This window comes from Tachyglossus aculeatus, chromosome 8 (genome assembly GCF_015852505.1).
Source record: "Tachyglossus aculeatus isolate mTacAcu1 chromosome 8, mTacAcu1.pri, whole genome shotgun sequence".
Classification (NCBI taxonomy): Eukaryota; Metazoa; Chordata; class Mammalia; order Monotremata; family Tachyglossidae; genus Tachyglossus; species Tachyglossus aculeatus.
In genome coordinates this window covers 3,173,281-3,186,249 of record NC_052073.1, presented here as the reverse complement: position 1 = coordinate 3,186,249, position 12,969 = coordinate 3,173,281, and the positions used below count along the sequence as shown (strand labels likewise).

Sequence of the window (12,969 nt, the reverse complement as noted above, 5' to 3'; positions counted from 1 at the left end):
GCTCTGTGGGAGTCAGGAGCCACCACGGCCGGAGGCCTAGGACGTGCTGCCCACCACCCTCTGGCCGGGGGTGGCTTTTTGCCATCCGCTCCAAATGAGGAACTCCAGGTTTAAAGATCGGGGTGGGGCAGAAATGACCAGAACTTTAGAAGAACTGAAGTGGGAACTTTGAAGAAATTTATGAGCAATAATAATAATAAAAATAATAATAATAGCATTTATTAAGCGCTTATTATGTGCAAAGCACTGTTCTAAGCGTTGGGGAGGTTACAAGGTGATCAGGTTGTCCCATGGGGGGCTCACAGTCTTAACCCCCATTTCACAGATGAGGGAACTGAGAAGCAGTAAGACCAGGGAGTAGGAAGGACCTGGGTTCTAATCCCAGCTCCACTACTTGTATGCTGTGTGACCTTGGGCAAGATGCTTCACTTCTCTGGGCCTCAGTTACCTCCTCTATAAACTGAGGAATAAGACTGTAAGCCCCACGTGGGACAGGGACTGTGTGCAACCTGATAAGCTTGTATCTACCCCAGGGTTTAGAACAGTGCCTGGCATGCAGAAAATTCTTAATCGATACCATAAAAAAGGAAAAATGGGGTCCAAATTTCCACATTGTACTGATGCTAGTGATTGAGGGAGCTGCTTCCCTGTTCTCTGAGAACTTACCAACCCAGGCAGGGCCTTGGCTAGACCGCACAATTGGCAAAGGCTCAGAAAGCCGCTGGCTTGGCATGGCGGGTGTGATGCCCCAATGGAAGTGAGATTCTTTCACTCCCGCGCTCTGAGCCTACCCTGCCAGTGGGCCCAAGAGGAGGCTTTCATCTCCTCCTCAAGTGCCTCTCTTCTGCGCCCTGAGGTGGGGCAAGGACCCGGGGACAGAACAGATGGAATAACAACACGACGATCCAGTCGTAAATCCCGTGGCCGATTCTTCCCAGGATTTATGGCGACGGATCGTGCTGGACGGGGAGAGCCCCGGCCGGGATACTGTCTTATTGTGTCTCCACTGAATGGCTCCTTTCAGAGGGTGAGATTTCCAGCAGGAAGACTCGCCTCTGAGGCAGAAGCCAAGGGTTTTTCCCATTGGCTCCCATTCCCCCAGCCTTTCCGCTAAGACTCGTCCGGCTTTCTGGATGGAAATCCCCTGGTCCGAGTGAACTGGGCCTGCAGAGCCAGAGTGGACAGAGCATGTGTCTGGGAGGCAGAAGGATCTGAGTTCTAATCCTGGCTCTGCCACATTGCTATTAGACCTTGGGCAGACCTTCCCAGACTGAGCCCCTTCCTTCCTCTCCCCCTTGTCCCCCTCTCCATCCCCCCATCTTACCTCCTTCCCTTCCGCACAGCACCTGTATATATGTATATATGTTTGTACATATTTATTACTCTATTTATTTATCTTACTTGTACATATCTGTTCTATTTATTTTATTTTGTTAGTATGTTTGGTTTTGTTCTCTGTCTCCCCCTTCTAGACTGTGAGCCCGCTGTTGGGTAGGGACTGTCTCTATGTGTTGCCGACTTGTACTTCCCAAGCGCTTAGTACAGTGCTCTGCACACAGTAAGCGCTCAATAAATACGATTGATTGATTGATTTACTTCTCTGTGCCTCAGTTATCTGTAAAATGGGGATTAAGACTGTGGATCGTATGTAGGACAAGGACTGTGTCCAACCCTATTTGCTTGTAACCACCCCAGCACTTAGTACAGTGCCTGGCACATAGTAAGCACTTCAGAAATACCACAAGTATTATTATTATCACCCTTCTCCCAGCACTCTCAGGGTGGACAAGTGGACAGAGCTGGGTCTTGGGAGTCAGAGGAGCTGGGCTCTAATCCCTCATGTGAAATCCATTAATTTGATTCCAAACACCGGGACGTTGGGCCTTATATAAGCATACCTCGGGGAATCCTCCTTTCGATTCCACAGTGCAGATGGTTCATTACTGTAAGCTCACTGTGGGCATGGAATGTGTCTGTTTACTGTTGTATTGTACTTTCCCTATTGCTTAGTACAGTGCTTTGCATACAGTAAGCGCTCAATAAATACAATAGAATGAATTACCTTGAAATTGAAGTTGCCTGAGAACCAGTGTGGTTTAGTGGATAGGGCACGGGCCCAGGAGTCAGAAGAACCTTCGCCCTAATCCTGGCTCTGCCATGCCTGCAATGTTACCTTGGGCAAGTCACTTCACTTCTCTGTGCCTCAGTTGCCTCATCTGTAAAATGGGGATTAGGACTGGGAGCCCCATGTGGGACAGGGACTCTATCCATCCTGATTACTTTGTATCTACCCCAGTGCTTAGAACAGTGCCTGGCACATAGTAGGTCCTTAACAAATACCATTTAAGAAAAAAAAAATCTTGAGACCAGGGAATCTGAGTCTCGTCTGGTTTCTACTGTACTGTAGAGAAGCAGCGTGGCTCAGTGGAAAGAGCCCGGGTTTTGGAGTCAGAGGTCATGGGTTCAAATCCCGGCTCTACCACTTGTCAGCTGTGTGACTTTGGGCAAGTCACTTAACTTCTCTGGACCTCACTTACCTCATCTGTAAAATGGGGATGAAGACTGTGAGTCCCACATGGGACAACCTCATCACCTTGTAACCTCCCCAGCACTTAGAACAGTGCTTTGCATAGAGTAAGTGCTTAATAAATGTCATTATTATTATTATTATCATTATTATTATTATTACTCTCCCAAGCACTTAGTGCAGTGCTTCACACTCAAGTCAATCAATCACTGTTATTTATTGAGCGCTTACTGTGCGCAGAATATTGTACTAAGCACTTGGGAGAGGACAATGTAACAGAGGTGGTAGACACATTCCCTGCCCATAATGAGTTTACAGTCTAGGTTTCCTTATGGTCTCGAGATCCATCAAAGCCAAAACGCGGACGGACAGAGGATCATGGATCCTTGTTTTTCCCAATGTGGCAGTTTCCACCTCCAGGCCCAGCAGGGAGGCAGCTAAAGTGACACACTCATTTCCTTTGCAGGAGGTCTTTTTTTTTTTTTTTTAACCAAACACCCAAGTTTGTCTTTAAAAAAAAAAAAAAATTTGCTTCTGGAAACAGCAGGATCCAGTGGTTAGATCCTGTGCTGGAAATTGGGGGCCCTGGGTTCTAATACTGGCTTCACCACTTAACTTCCCTGTAATAATAATTGTGTTAAGCACTTACTATGTGCCAGGCACTGTAATAAGCACTGAGGTGGACACAAGCAAATTGGGTTGGACACAGTCCCTGTCCCACACGAAACTCACAGCCTTAATTCCCCTTTCACAGATGAGGGAATTGAAGCACAGAGAAGTTAAGCAACTTGCCCAGGGTCATATAGCAGACAAGAGATGGAGGCAGGATTACCTGGCCCACGCTCTAACCACCAGGCCATGCTGCTGAACCTCAGTTTCCTTATCTGCAAATACGGGAATAAAATACCTCTTCTCCTTTCCCTTTGACTGTGAGGTTCACATAGGGTAGAATCTATGTCCGACCTCATTGTCTTGTATCTATCCAACTGCTTAGCACAGTATTTGGCACACAGTAAGCACTTTATAAAAACCACAGTTATTCTTATTATTCACTGAAAACGTAAATGCCTTTTTTCAGCTTCCTGGAATATGTATTTTTTTAAACCAGCCACTCAGATTAGATCAGGAATCCCAAATATAATCTTGATTTTCTCCACCCTGTCCCAAGGTATCATGTGATGGCCCAAAGAAAAAGCTTTTTTAAAAGCCAGCTCATCAGATAGCCACTTTGGTCACGGGTAAAATATTTTCTGGGCCAACAAGCAGAACCGTGGATTCGAGACTGATGCCAGAACTGACTTAAATGGAATCTAAGATTGCCAGGCAAAACAGCTCTCAAATCCTTGCTTTGTAGAGGACGACGAGAGATGAGGTTAAGTGGGAGGGTGACGGGGATCGACTGATACTATATACTGACCTCCTGCTCTATGCAGAGCACTGTAAAGGGCGCTCAGGAGAGGACAGACGCTTAGATCAATGCTCTGCACACAGAAAGCGCTCAATAAATACCACTGGTTGATTGTTTCATCACAGAAGCCAAAGACTGACAGACTGTGAGCCTCATGTGGGACAAGGACTGATGATCTTATATCGACCCCAGTGTTTAACACAGTGCTTGCTCATAGTAAGCGCTTAACAAATATTTAGTTTTATTATCAGTCCAAAACCTCTGCCCTCAAGGAGCTTACTGATGGGAATTTCTAACTCTTTCATCTATCCTCTGCTGCCCCGGATGTTTATGGACTTACAAAGTTACACGGTTCTAAAGATGAGGGGACATGGAAGTCTCTGCAGCTGACAGGGTTCCAATCCAATTTTCCGGATTTCGGGCTGGTCTGCTTGAGCCCCAAGTTTTCCACAGAAGAGTTGGCCCACGGCCCTATCCGGTTGACAGCTGTTGGCAAAAAGGGATGGGAAAGCCAACTGGATTTTCCACGGAAGAAGCGGGATTCAGGGAGGAACCTACTCAGAGTGGAATGGAAAGGGGGTCTAGGCAGAGAATCTCAGGAGCTCCTGAAAGGAGAAATCGAGGTCCAACTGGGCCCTTGTTTTGCACCGGTGATATCTTCTGAGGAAAGGTGGGGAGCCGGTGGGAGGCAAACCCAGATTTCCACAGTCCTAGAGGCGTTAGGTTCCAGCCGAAGGCCATGTAAAGAGAAGCAGGGGACGGTAACGTACACCAATTTCTTCCCTTACCCTTCCAGGGACCGACGCATTTTATTCAGGCTCGGCCCAGAGCAAGCCATAAAGGATACAAAAATGTAATCGTCCATGTATCGCTTCTTCAGGTTCTCCACGATGGAGTCTTCCGTGATTTTGGACAGGAGGACCATGTCGTCCACACCGCTGTGCTTGACATTGTGGCTCTGCCAGTGATAGCGGTAGTGACCCTTGCTGCCCTGGAAAAACACCACAAATATGTGTTAATGAGAAAGGGCACAACCCTTGGGGATTGGAAAGCTCAACCTTATCTGAACTTCACTTCCTCACCCCGAGCCTCTTATTTTAGTTATTATCATTATTATCATCATCATCGTTATTATTATTAATAATAATAATGACATTTATTAAGCGCTTACTATGTGCAAAGCACTGTTCTAAGCGCTGGGGAGGTTACAAGGTGATCAGGTTGTCCCCCGTGGGGCTCACAGTCTTAATCCCCATTTTACAGATGAGGTAACTGAGGCGCAGAGAAGTTAAATGACTTGTCCAGTCACACAGCTGACAATTGGCGGAGCCAGGATTTGAACCCATAACCTCTGACTCCAAAGCCCATGCTCTTTCCACTGTGCAACGCTGCTTATTATTATTATATTTGTTGAGCACTATGTGCCAAGCACTGAACTAAGCACTGGGGTAGATAAAAGACCATCAAATTGGACATAGTCCCTGTGGGACAGGGAGCTCACAGCCTAAATAGGAGGGAGTAGGATTGAACCCCCATTTTACAGATGAGGGAACTGAGGTACAAAAAGGTTAAGAGATTTGTCCAAGGTCAATGGGCCAATTTCCTCATCTGTACAATGGGGATTGAGACTGTGAGCCCCATGTAGAACAGGAACTGTGTCCAACCCTATTGGCTTGTATCCACCCCAGCACTTAGTTCAGTGCCTGGCACATAGTAAGCGCTTAACAAATACCAGAATTATTACTAAGGGCTTGGGAGAGTACAGTATAATAGAGTTGGTAGGCATTTTTCCTGCCCACAAGAAGCTTTCAATCTAGAGGAAGGAAAAGGGGATCATACATGAGTTTGGAGAGGAGGGAGGAGGGCCTGGGGGTAGAGTGCTGATCTGCATAAGAAACTGGAAGAGTGGTGAAATGACATTGGACCACCCAGCTACTTAAGACTCCCTCATTCTAATAATCAGCACCATCATCATCATCCTCATCTGTGGTATTTGTTGAGTATTTCTACGCTAGGTGCTGGGGTGGACAAGACAATCAGCTCAGACACAGTCCCTTCCCAAACGGGGCTCACAATCTAAGCAGGAGGGAGAACAGGTATTTCCACCCCGTTTTACAGATGAGGAAACTGAGGCAGAGAAGTGAAGCGACTTGCCAAAGGTCACAATAGCCGACAAGCGGTGGAGCCAAGATTGGAACCCAGATTCCCTGACTCCTGGGCCCCAGGCTGGGATCGACAAACGCTTCTAACTCTACCCATCTAGCCGATCCAACTGGCCCCCAATTTGGGGTGGAGGAAGAGGCCCCAGGATGTAGCCTTTATGAGCTACTGGAGGAGGCACAGACTGGACAGAGATGAGAAACAATTTAGATCTGGGAGGAGATCTCAAGACTTATGACCAACACATCAGCTGAGAGTCACACGGGCCAAGCCCGTGGCATGAGTCAAGACTAAACTCTGGCCATTCGGCCGTTTTCACCACCAGACTCCTAACCTCTGACCCCGAGATGGAGGAAGTCCAAATACAGCATAAAGGGAGTTTCCCAGAATAAGGTCCATGGGACCGGGGCTGTGATTCCATTTGTCCCCAGCCTGTCCCACCTCCGAACATCCTCGAGTGCAATTCCTTCGGTTAGGAGCCACGGGGAGCTTTTCTTACTGTATGTCAGCCACACCTGTTGGTTCACCCAGATCCATTCTCATCCATCCGAGTCTCATCCATTCATCCCATCCATTCGAAACGCCAGGAGCCGGACATACAGTCTAAGTAGGGCAGGGACAGCTCCTGAATCCCCATTTTCCAGATGAGGGAACTGAGTCACCGAGAAGTGACTTTCCCAAGGTCACACAGCAGACAAGTGGCAGAGGCAGGATTAGAATCTGGGTCCTCTGACTCCTCTTTCGAGTAGGCCAAGCAACTGCTCTGTACACAGTACATTATAACTTCCTTATGAGCAGGGATCACATCTATTAACTTTATTGTATTGTTCTCTCCCAAGTGCTTAGTACAGTGCTCTGCACATAGTAAGTGCTCAAAAAATGCCAGACCAGCCTAGTGCAGTGCATCCCTTCCGCAGTCCTGCCTCCCATTGGCCGCCATGTTTTTAAAGACCGGCATCCCTAACTTATAGGTTGGTATGGGCCTATACTGTAGACTGTGTAGTCTATACTTCTAGACTGTGAGCCCACTGTTGGGTAGGGACTGTCTCTATATGTTGCCAATTTGTACTTCCCAAGTGCTTAGTACAGTGCTCTGCACACAGTAAGCGCTCAGTAAATACGATTGATGATGATGATGATGAGCAGGGGGGTGAGTGGCTCACATAGTGGGGTCACCTCGCCCACATGGGAATGTCTGGTCGCTTTGGCCTGGCCCCCGCCGATCACCGTTCATCAGATCTCTGCGAGCTGCCCCTCTACCCACCACAAACTCAGGGCCCGGGGTCTTGAAGGAGAGACAGTAAACTCATCATGGGCAGGGACCGTATCTACCAATTCCGTTATATTGTACTCCCCCGAGTGCTTAGAACAGTGTTCTGCACACAGTAAATGCTCAATAAATACTACTGTGAGTGCGTTGTGAGCAGGGACTGTGCCTTCTATATTGTACTGTGTTCTCCCAAGCGCTTAGCACACTGTTCTGCACATAGAAAGCGCTCAATAGGTATGATTGATGGACGGATTGATTGGGAGACGACAGCGCCGCGATGCTTAACCTGACAAGGAATTCAAAAGGTCAGGCTGATACGGGAGGAGGGGAATGGGAGAATCCTGAGTCAGCTGGAATAATAATAGTAATTGGGGTATTTGTTAAGCGCTTATTATGTGCCACGTACTGTACTAAGAGCTGGGGTGGATACAAGCAAGTCGGATTGGACACAGTCTCTGTCCAATGTGGGGCTCACAGTCTTAATCCCCATTTTCCAGATGAGGTAACTGAGGCCCAGAGAAGTGAAGTGACTTGCCCAAGGCCACCCAGCAGACAAGTGGCAGAGCCAGGATTAGAACGCGTGACCTTCTAACTGCCAGGCCCGTGTTCTAACCATTACACCGTGCTGCTTCCCAAGCTGGGCCTGGCATTGAGGTCCCAATCCTACTCAACGGGCTGATCTTTGACCGGCTGAAACAGTGATGAAAAACCAATTCCCGATCCATCCCAGTCTGGCTGGGTCACACGGGCTAAGGGCTACTCGGAGCCAAGTTTCCACTGAGTCAGTTAGTCGTGGTATTCACTGGGCACTTACTCTGTAGGCAACACTAGAATAGAGACAAGACAACTAGATCAGACATGGTCTCTTGCCCCACACAAGATCCCAAACCAAGAGGGAGAAAAGCAACATGGACTAGTGCTTAGAGTACGGGCCCGGGAGTCAGAAGGACCTAGGTACTAATCCCGGCTCCGCCACTTGTCTACTGGGTGACCCGGGGCAAGCCACTTCCCTTCTCTTGGAGGGAGAAGCAGCGTGGCTCAGTGGAAAGAGCATGGGCTTTGGAGTCATGGGTTCAAATCCAGACTCCGCCAATTGTCAGCTGTGTGACTTTGGGCACGTCACAACTTCTCTGGGCCTCAGTTCCCTCATCTATAAAATAGGGATTAAGACTGTGAGCTCCCCGTGGGACAACCTGATCACCTTGTAACCTCCCCAGAGCAGTGCTTTGCACATAGTAAGTGCTTAGTAAATGCCATCATTATTTATTGTTATTATTTCTCTGGGCCTCAGTTAGCTCATCTGGAAAAATAGGGATTAAGAGTGAGCCCCACGTGGGACATGGACAGTGTCCAACCCGATTAGCGGGTATGTACGCCAGCGCTTAGAACAGTAACTGGTACATAGTAAATGCTTAAAAAATACCACTAAAAATAATAGAAAAATGTAAAAGGGGAAGGAGATCAAATAGCTCATCTCCATTTGATACAGGGGGAAACTGAGGCCCGTCACTCAGCCGGCCAGAGGTAGCCGGGATGAGATCTCCATGGTCTGACCACTAGGCTATGCTGCCTCCCTCGCTGGGGAGGGGATGTCAGAGATGATTTTGCCATCGTGACCCCATCTTAATCCCACCAAGAGAAAGCCATTTGAAGTATCTTCCCATTCCCCCTATTCCCACGGAGGGGCTACTCCACCGTTCACCCTCCTCAACAAAGTTTCCACCAGAAAATTCCCCTGAGCAGCATCACCCAGGACACTGTGGGTACAATAATCTCAGAAATTCCCATAAAAGACCAAAATAGGGCCAGATCCTTGAGCTCTTCCAAAATAGCTCCGGCCAGTGATCCCTTCCGAGGAATTTTTTTTGCAGAGTCTGGAAGCCAGGCAGCTGTAAGGGAGTAGCCATGTTCTCCCTGCGAGGGTCCTAGGGCTCCAGGAATCGGGGGTCCGGGCCGGCCCCGGGCCAAGTCCTTGGATGGTGCGGCCCGAACCTGGCCTGTCTCACCCTGGCCAAAATTCAAGCCCACGTGCCGGCCTGTTGAGCCTTTGGATTTTGTGTCATATGGGCTTGGTTTGCCCTGAAGGCTCCTGGGAACGAAGACGGCACTTTTAGCGCACGACTGCACCCATCCGCTCCTCAAGAACGGAGATTTAATTATTCATTCAATTGTACTTATTGAGTGCTTACTGAGCGCAAAACACTGTACTGATCATACCTACCAACTCTACTGTAATCCCCAAGTGCTTAGTAATAATAATAATAATAATAATAATTATAGTATTAGTTAAGCACTTACTATGTGCCCATCACTGTTCTGAGCACTGGGGTAAATACAAGGTAATCAGGTTGTCCCACGTGGGACTCACAGTCAATTCCCATTTTACAGTTGAGGTAATTGAGGCACAGAAAAGTTAAGTGGCTTGCCCAAGGTCACACAGCAGACAAGTGGCGGAGTCAGAATTCGAACCCATGTCCTCTGACTCCCAAGCCTGTGCTCTTTCCACTAAGCCACGCTGGCTTCTTAGTACAGTCCTTTGCACCAGATATAAATGATGGATAAATCTGTTGACCGATTGAGTCTCGTGGGAGACAGGAACTATTTGACTATCTTGTATCCATCCACCCCGGCCCCTAGGACACAGATCCCACAGCAGACAAGCTGTGGAGACAGGATTAGAACCCAGATCCTTCCGATTCCCAGGCCCATGCTCTACTGCTTCTCAAGATTAATAATAATAATAATGGCATTTATTAAGCGCTTACTATGTGCAAAGCACTGTTCTAAGCACTGGGGCAGTTACAAGGTGATCAGGTTGTCCCACGTGGGGCTCACAGTCTTAATCCCCATTTTACAGATGAGGTCACTGAGGCACAGAGAAGTTAAGTGACTTGCCCAAAGTCACACAGCTGACAAGTGGTGGAGCAGGGATTTGAACCCATGACCTCTGACGCCAAAGCCCATGTTCTTTCCATTGAGCCACGCTGCTTCTCTATTAGACTTGGGTTCTAAATCTGGCTCTACCGATTGCCTACTGTGTGACCTTGGGCAAGTCGCTTTGCTTCTCTGTGCCTCAGTTACCTCATCTGTAGAATGGGGATTAAGACTGTGAGCCCTATATGGGACCATGTCCAACCTGATTAGCTTGTATCTATCCCAGTGCTTAGTACAGTGCCCGGCACATAGTATACCCTTAACAAATACCATTAAAAAAAATTGGAGTGGGCAAACAGAGAGGACCAGAGACGCCTTTCGATCAAAACCCAATGCCAGCGCAGGGGCACTTGGAAGAAGGTGAGAGAGAGGCTGGAGTTGTGGGCTAGTTATGGCATCTTTCAGGGTTTACTACGTACCAAACGCTGTCCTGAGCGCTGGGGTAAGTATCGGGCAACCAGATCAGACACGATCCCCATCCCACATGGGAGGGAAACAAAGGAGGGATCTTTCCCCCATTTCCCAGATGCAGAAACTGAGGCTCAGAGAGGCTAAGTGTCCTGCCCGAGGTCACCCAGCAGTCCAGTGCCAAGCTGGGGCTAAAATCCAGGCCTCCTGACTCCCAGTCCCGTGCTCTTCCCATTAGACCACCCTGCCTTCCGTGCTCCGGTGAAGAGAAAGGCCAAAAGATTTTGACTTGACATGAGGAAGACATTAAGGAAACTGGGGAACAAAGACAGCGCCTCTGCCGAGCTGAGGGACGGCGGAGAAAACGTCTTGGGTTACCTGGTGGGCTGGAGGGCCGACCCGAACCCAATCCCATCCGTGTTTCGGAGGGAAAAGGAAAAAAAAAAAGTTTCCATCCCTCTCCCCGCGCCGCGCCCCCTCCCCAGCCCCTAGCCCACGTCCTCCGTGGGGAGAAGCACAGAGCACACACTGAAGGCATTTTCTACCAACAGAGACAGCTCGAGCAGAGAGCCAGGGCCCCAGAACGCTCCCTCTTCATCTCACAAGCATTTCCAAGGGAAAAAATGCGGCCGAGAGCCCAAGCAAACCATCCCGGGCCCAATTCCTCCGGTGGTTTCGGCAGAGGAACGCAGTGTCTCTTGTTGCTGGGATGGCTCCCGCTCGGAGGGCGGGCGGGTGGGTGGCTGGGGGCCCTGTGAGATGCTGGGGAGGGACCATCTCCCAGCCCCCGCTCTCGGCTCCAGGTGACTTGGGGGGGCTCCCCTCCCTGGCCCGGGCCTAGACTTCCGCTGGTTCCTGTATATGGGGGCTGCAAAGTTACGTTTGGGAGGATGTAAGCAGAAATAATATAATAATAATAATGATGGCATTTGTTAAGCGCTTACTATGTGAAAAGCACTGTTCTAAGCTCTAGAGAAGTTACAAGATGATCAGGTTGTCCCACGGGGGGCCCACAGTTTTAATCCCCATTTTGCAGGTGAGGTAACTGAGGCACAGAGAAGCTAAGTGACTTGCCCAGAGTCACACGGCTGACAGTCGGCAGAGCCGGGATTTGAACCCATGACCTCTGACTCCAAAGCCCGTGCTCTTTTCCACTGAGCCACGCTGCTTCTCTAAGTATATAAGTACTTCTCCCCCTTCTAGACCGTGAGCTCGCTGTTGGGTAGGGACCGTCTCTATATGTTGCCAAATTGTACTTCCCAAGCTCTCAATAAATACGATTGAGTGAATGAATGAAAGTATAAGATGCTCCCTGCCCTCGGCAAGTTTTCATCCTATATGCGGGGGACAAGGAGTCCTTGAATGATGAAGACGTGGTGGTTAAAAGCGGGCGAGCATCGACGTGAAGAATAATCAATCAATCAATCGTATTTATTGAGCGCTTACTATGTGCAGAGCACTGCACTAAGCGCTTGGGAAGTACAAATTGGCAACACATAGAGACAGTCCCTACCCAACAGTGGGCTCACAGTCTAAAAGAATAAGCACGAAGGCTAAATGAATCAACAAGTTCCTTGCACCCGATTCATTCATTCTTTCATTCAGTCGTATTTACTGAGCGCTCACTGTGTGTAGAGCATGTACTAAGCGCTTGGGAAAGTACAACACAACAAAAAATAGCGACATTCCCTGCCCGCGATGAGTTTACAGTCTAGATGCCCTGATCCTCACTCCCCGGCTGCATTTCTGAGCGGAGCCCACCCTGAGCCCGTGGGTCTGGGCACTGGCTATCGGCCCCCAGGGAGGTGCCACGGGGCTGGACCGGGCACCCAGCGCCTTCTCTCTACTCCTCTGCGGCCACCGCGGGCCGAGCAGCACGTGATGCGGCCCGGCCCGGCCGGTCCGCGGGCTCCCGGAATGAAAGGGCCCATTGTGAGGGGGTGCCGGCCGGGGCAGAGCTCAGGTTGCTGTAGCAACTTGGCCGGCCACTTCCTGACCCGACTGATTGCAATCACAACTGGACCGGCGTCCGGTTGGGGGATTCAGGTGTGGCCAAGGCGCAGGGACTAGGCTCCGGGAGCCCCCCGACATCTGCCCCGGCGAGGGCATCCACCATGGCAGCCCCTCACCACTCCGGATGGGGGAAGACAAGCCTTCGCCCACTCCCCGTAGTGAAGCAGCGTGGCTCAGTGGAAAGAGTCCGGGCTTGGGAGTCAGAGGTCTAATCCTGGCTCCGCCACTTGTCATCATCATCATCATCAT

At 49.4% G+C, this 12,969-nt stretch overlaps 1 protein-coding gene across 1 annotated transcript in view; it reads right to left on the bottom strand.

Moving 5' to 3' along the window:
• MYO1E (myosin IE) overlaps nt 1-12,969 on the bottom strand; it is a 55,917-nt gene that overhangs the window by 35,736 nt on the left and 7,212 nt on the right. The window contains exons 3-5 of the mRNA XM_038750691.1: nt 12,586-12,724; nt 9,133-9,454; nt 4,783-4,926 (exon numbers count right to left, since the gene is read on the bottom strand). Of these exons, the coding sequence (XP_038606619.1) occupies nt 4,783-4,926; nt 9,133-9,454; nt 12,586-12,724 (605 nt within the window). The remainder of the gene's footprint in view (nt 1-4,782; nt 4,927-9,132; nt 9,455-12,585; nt 12,725-12,969) is intronic.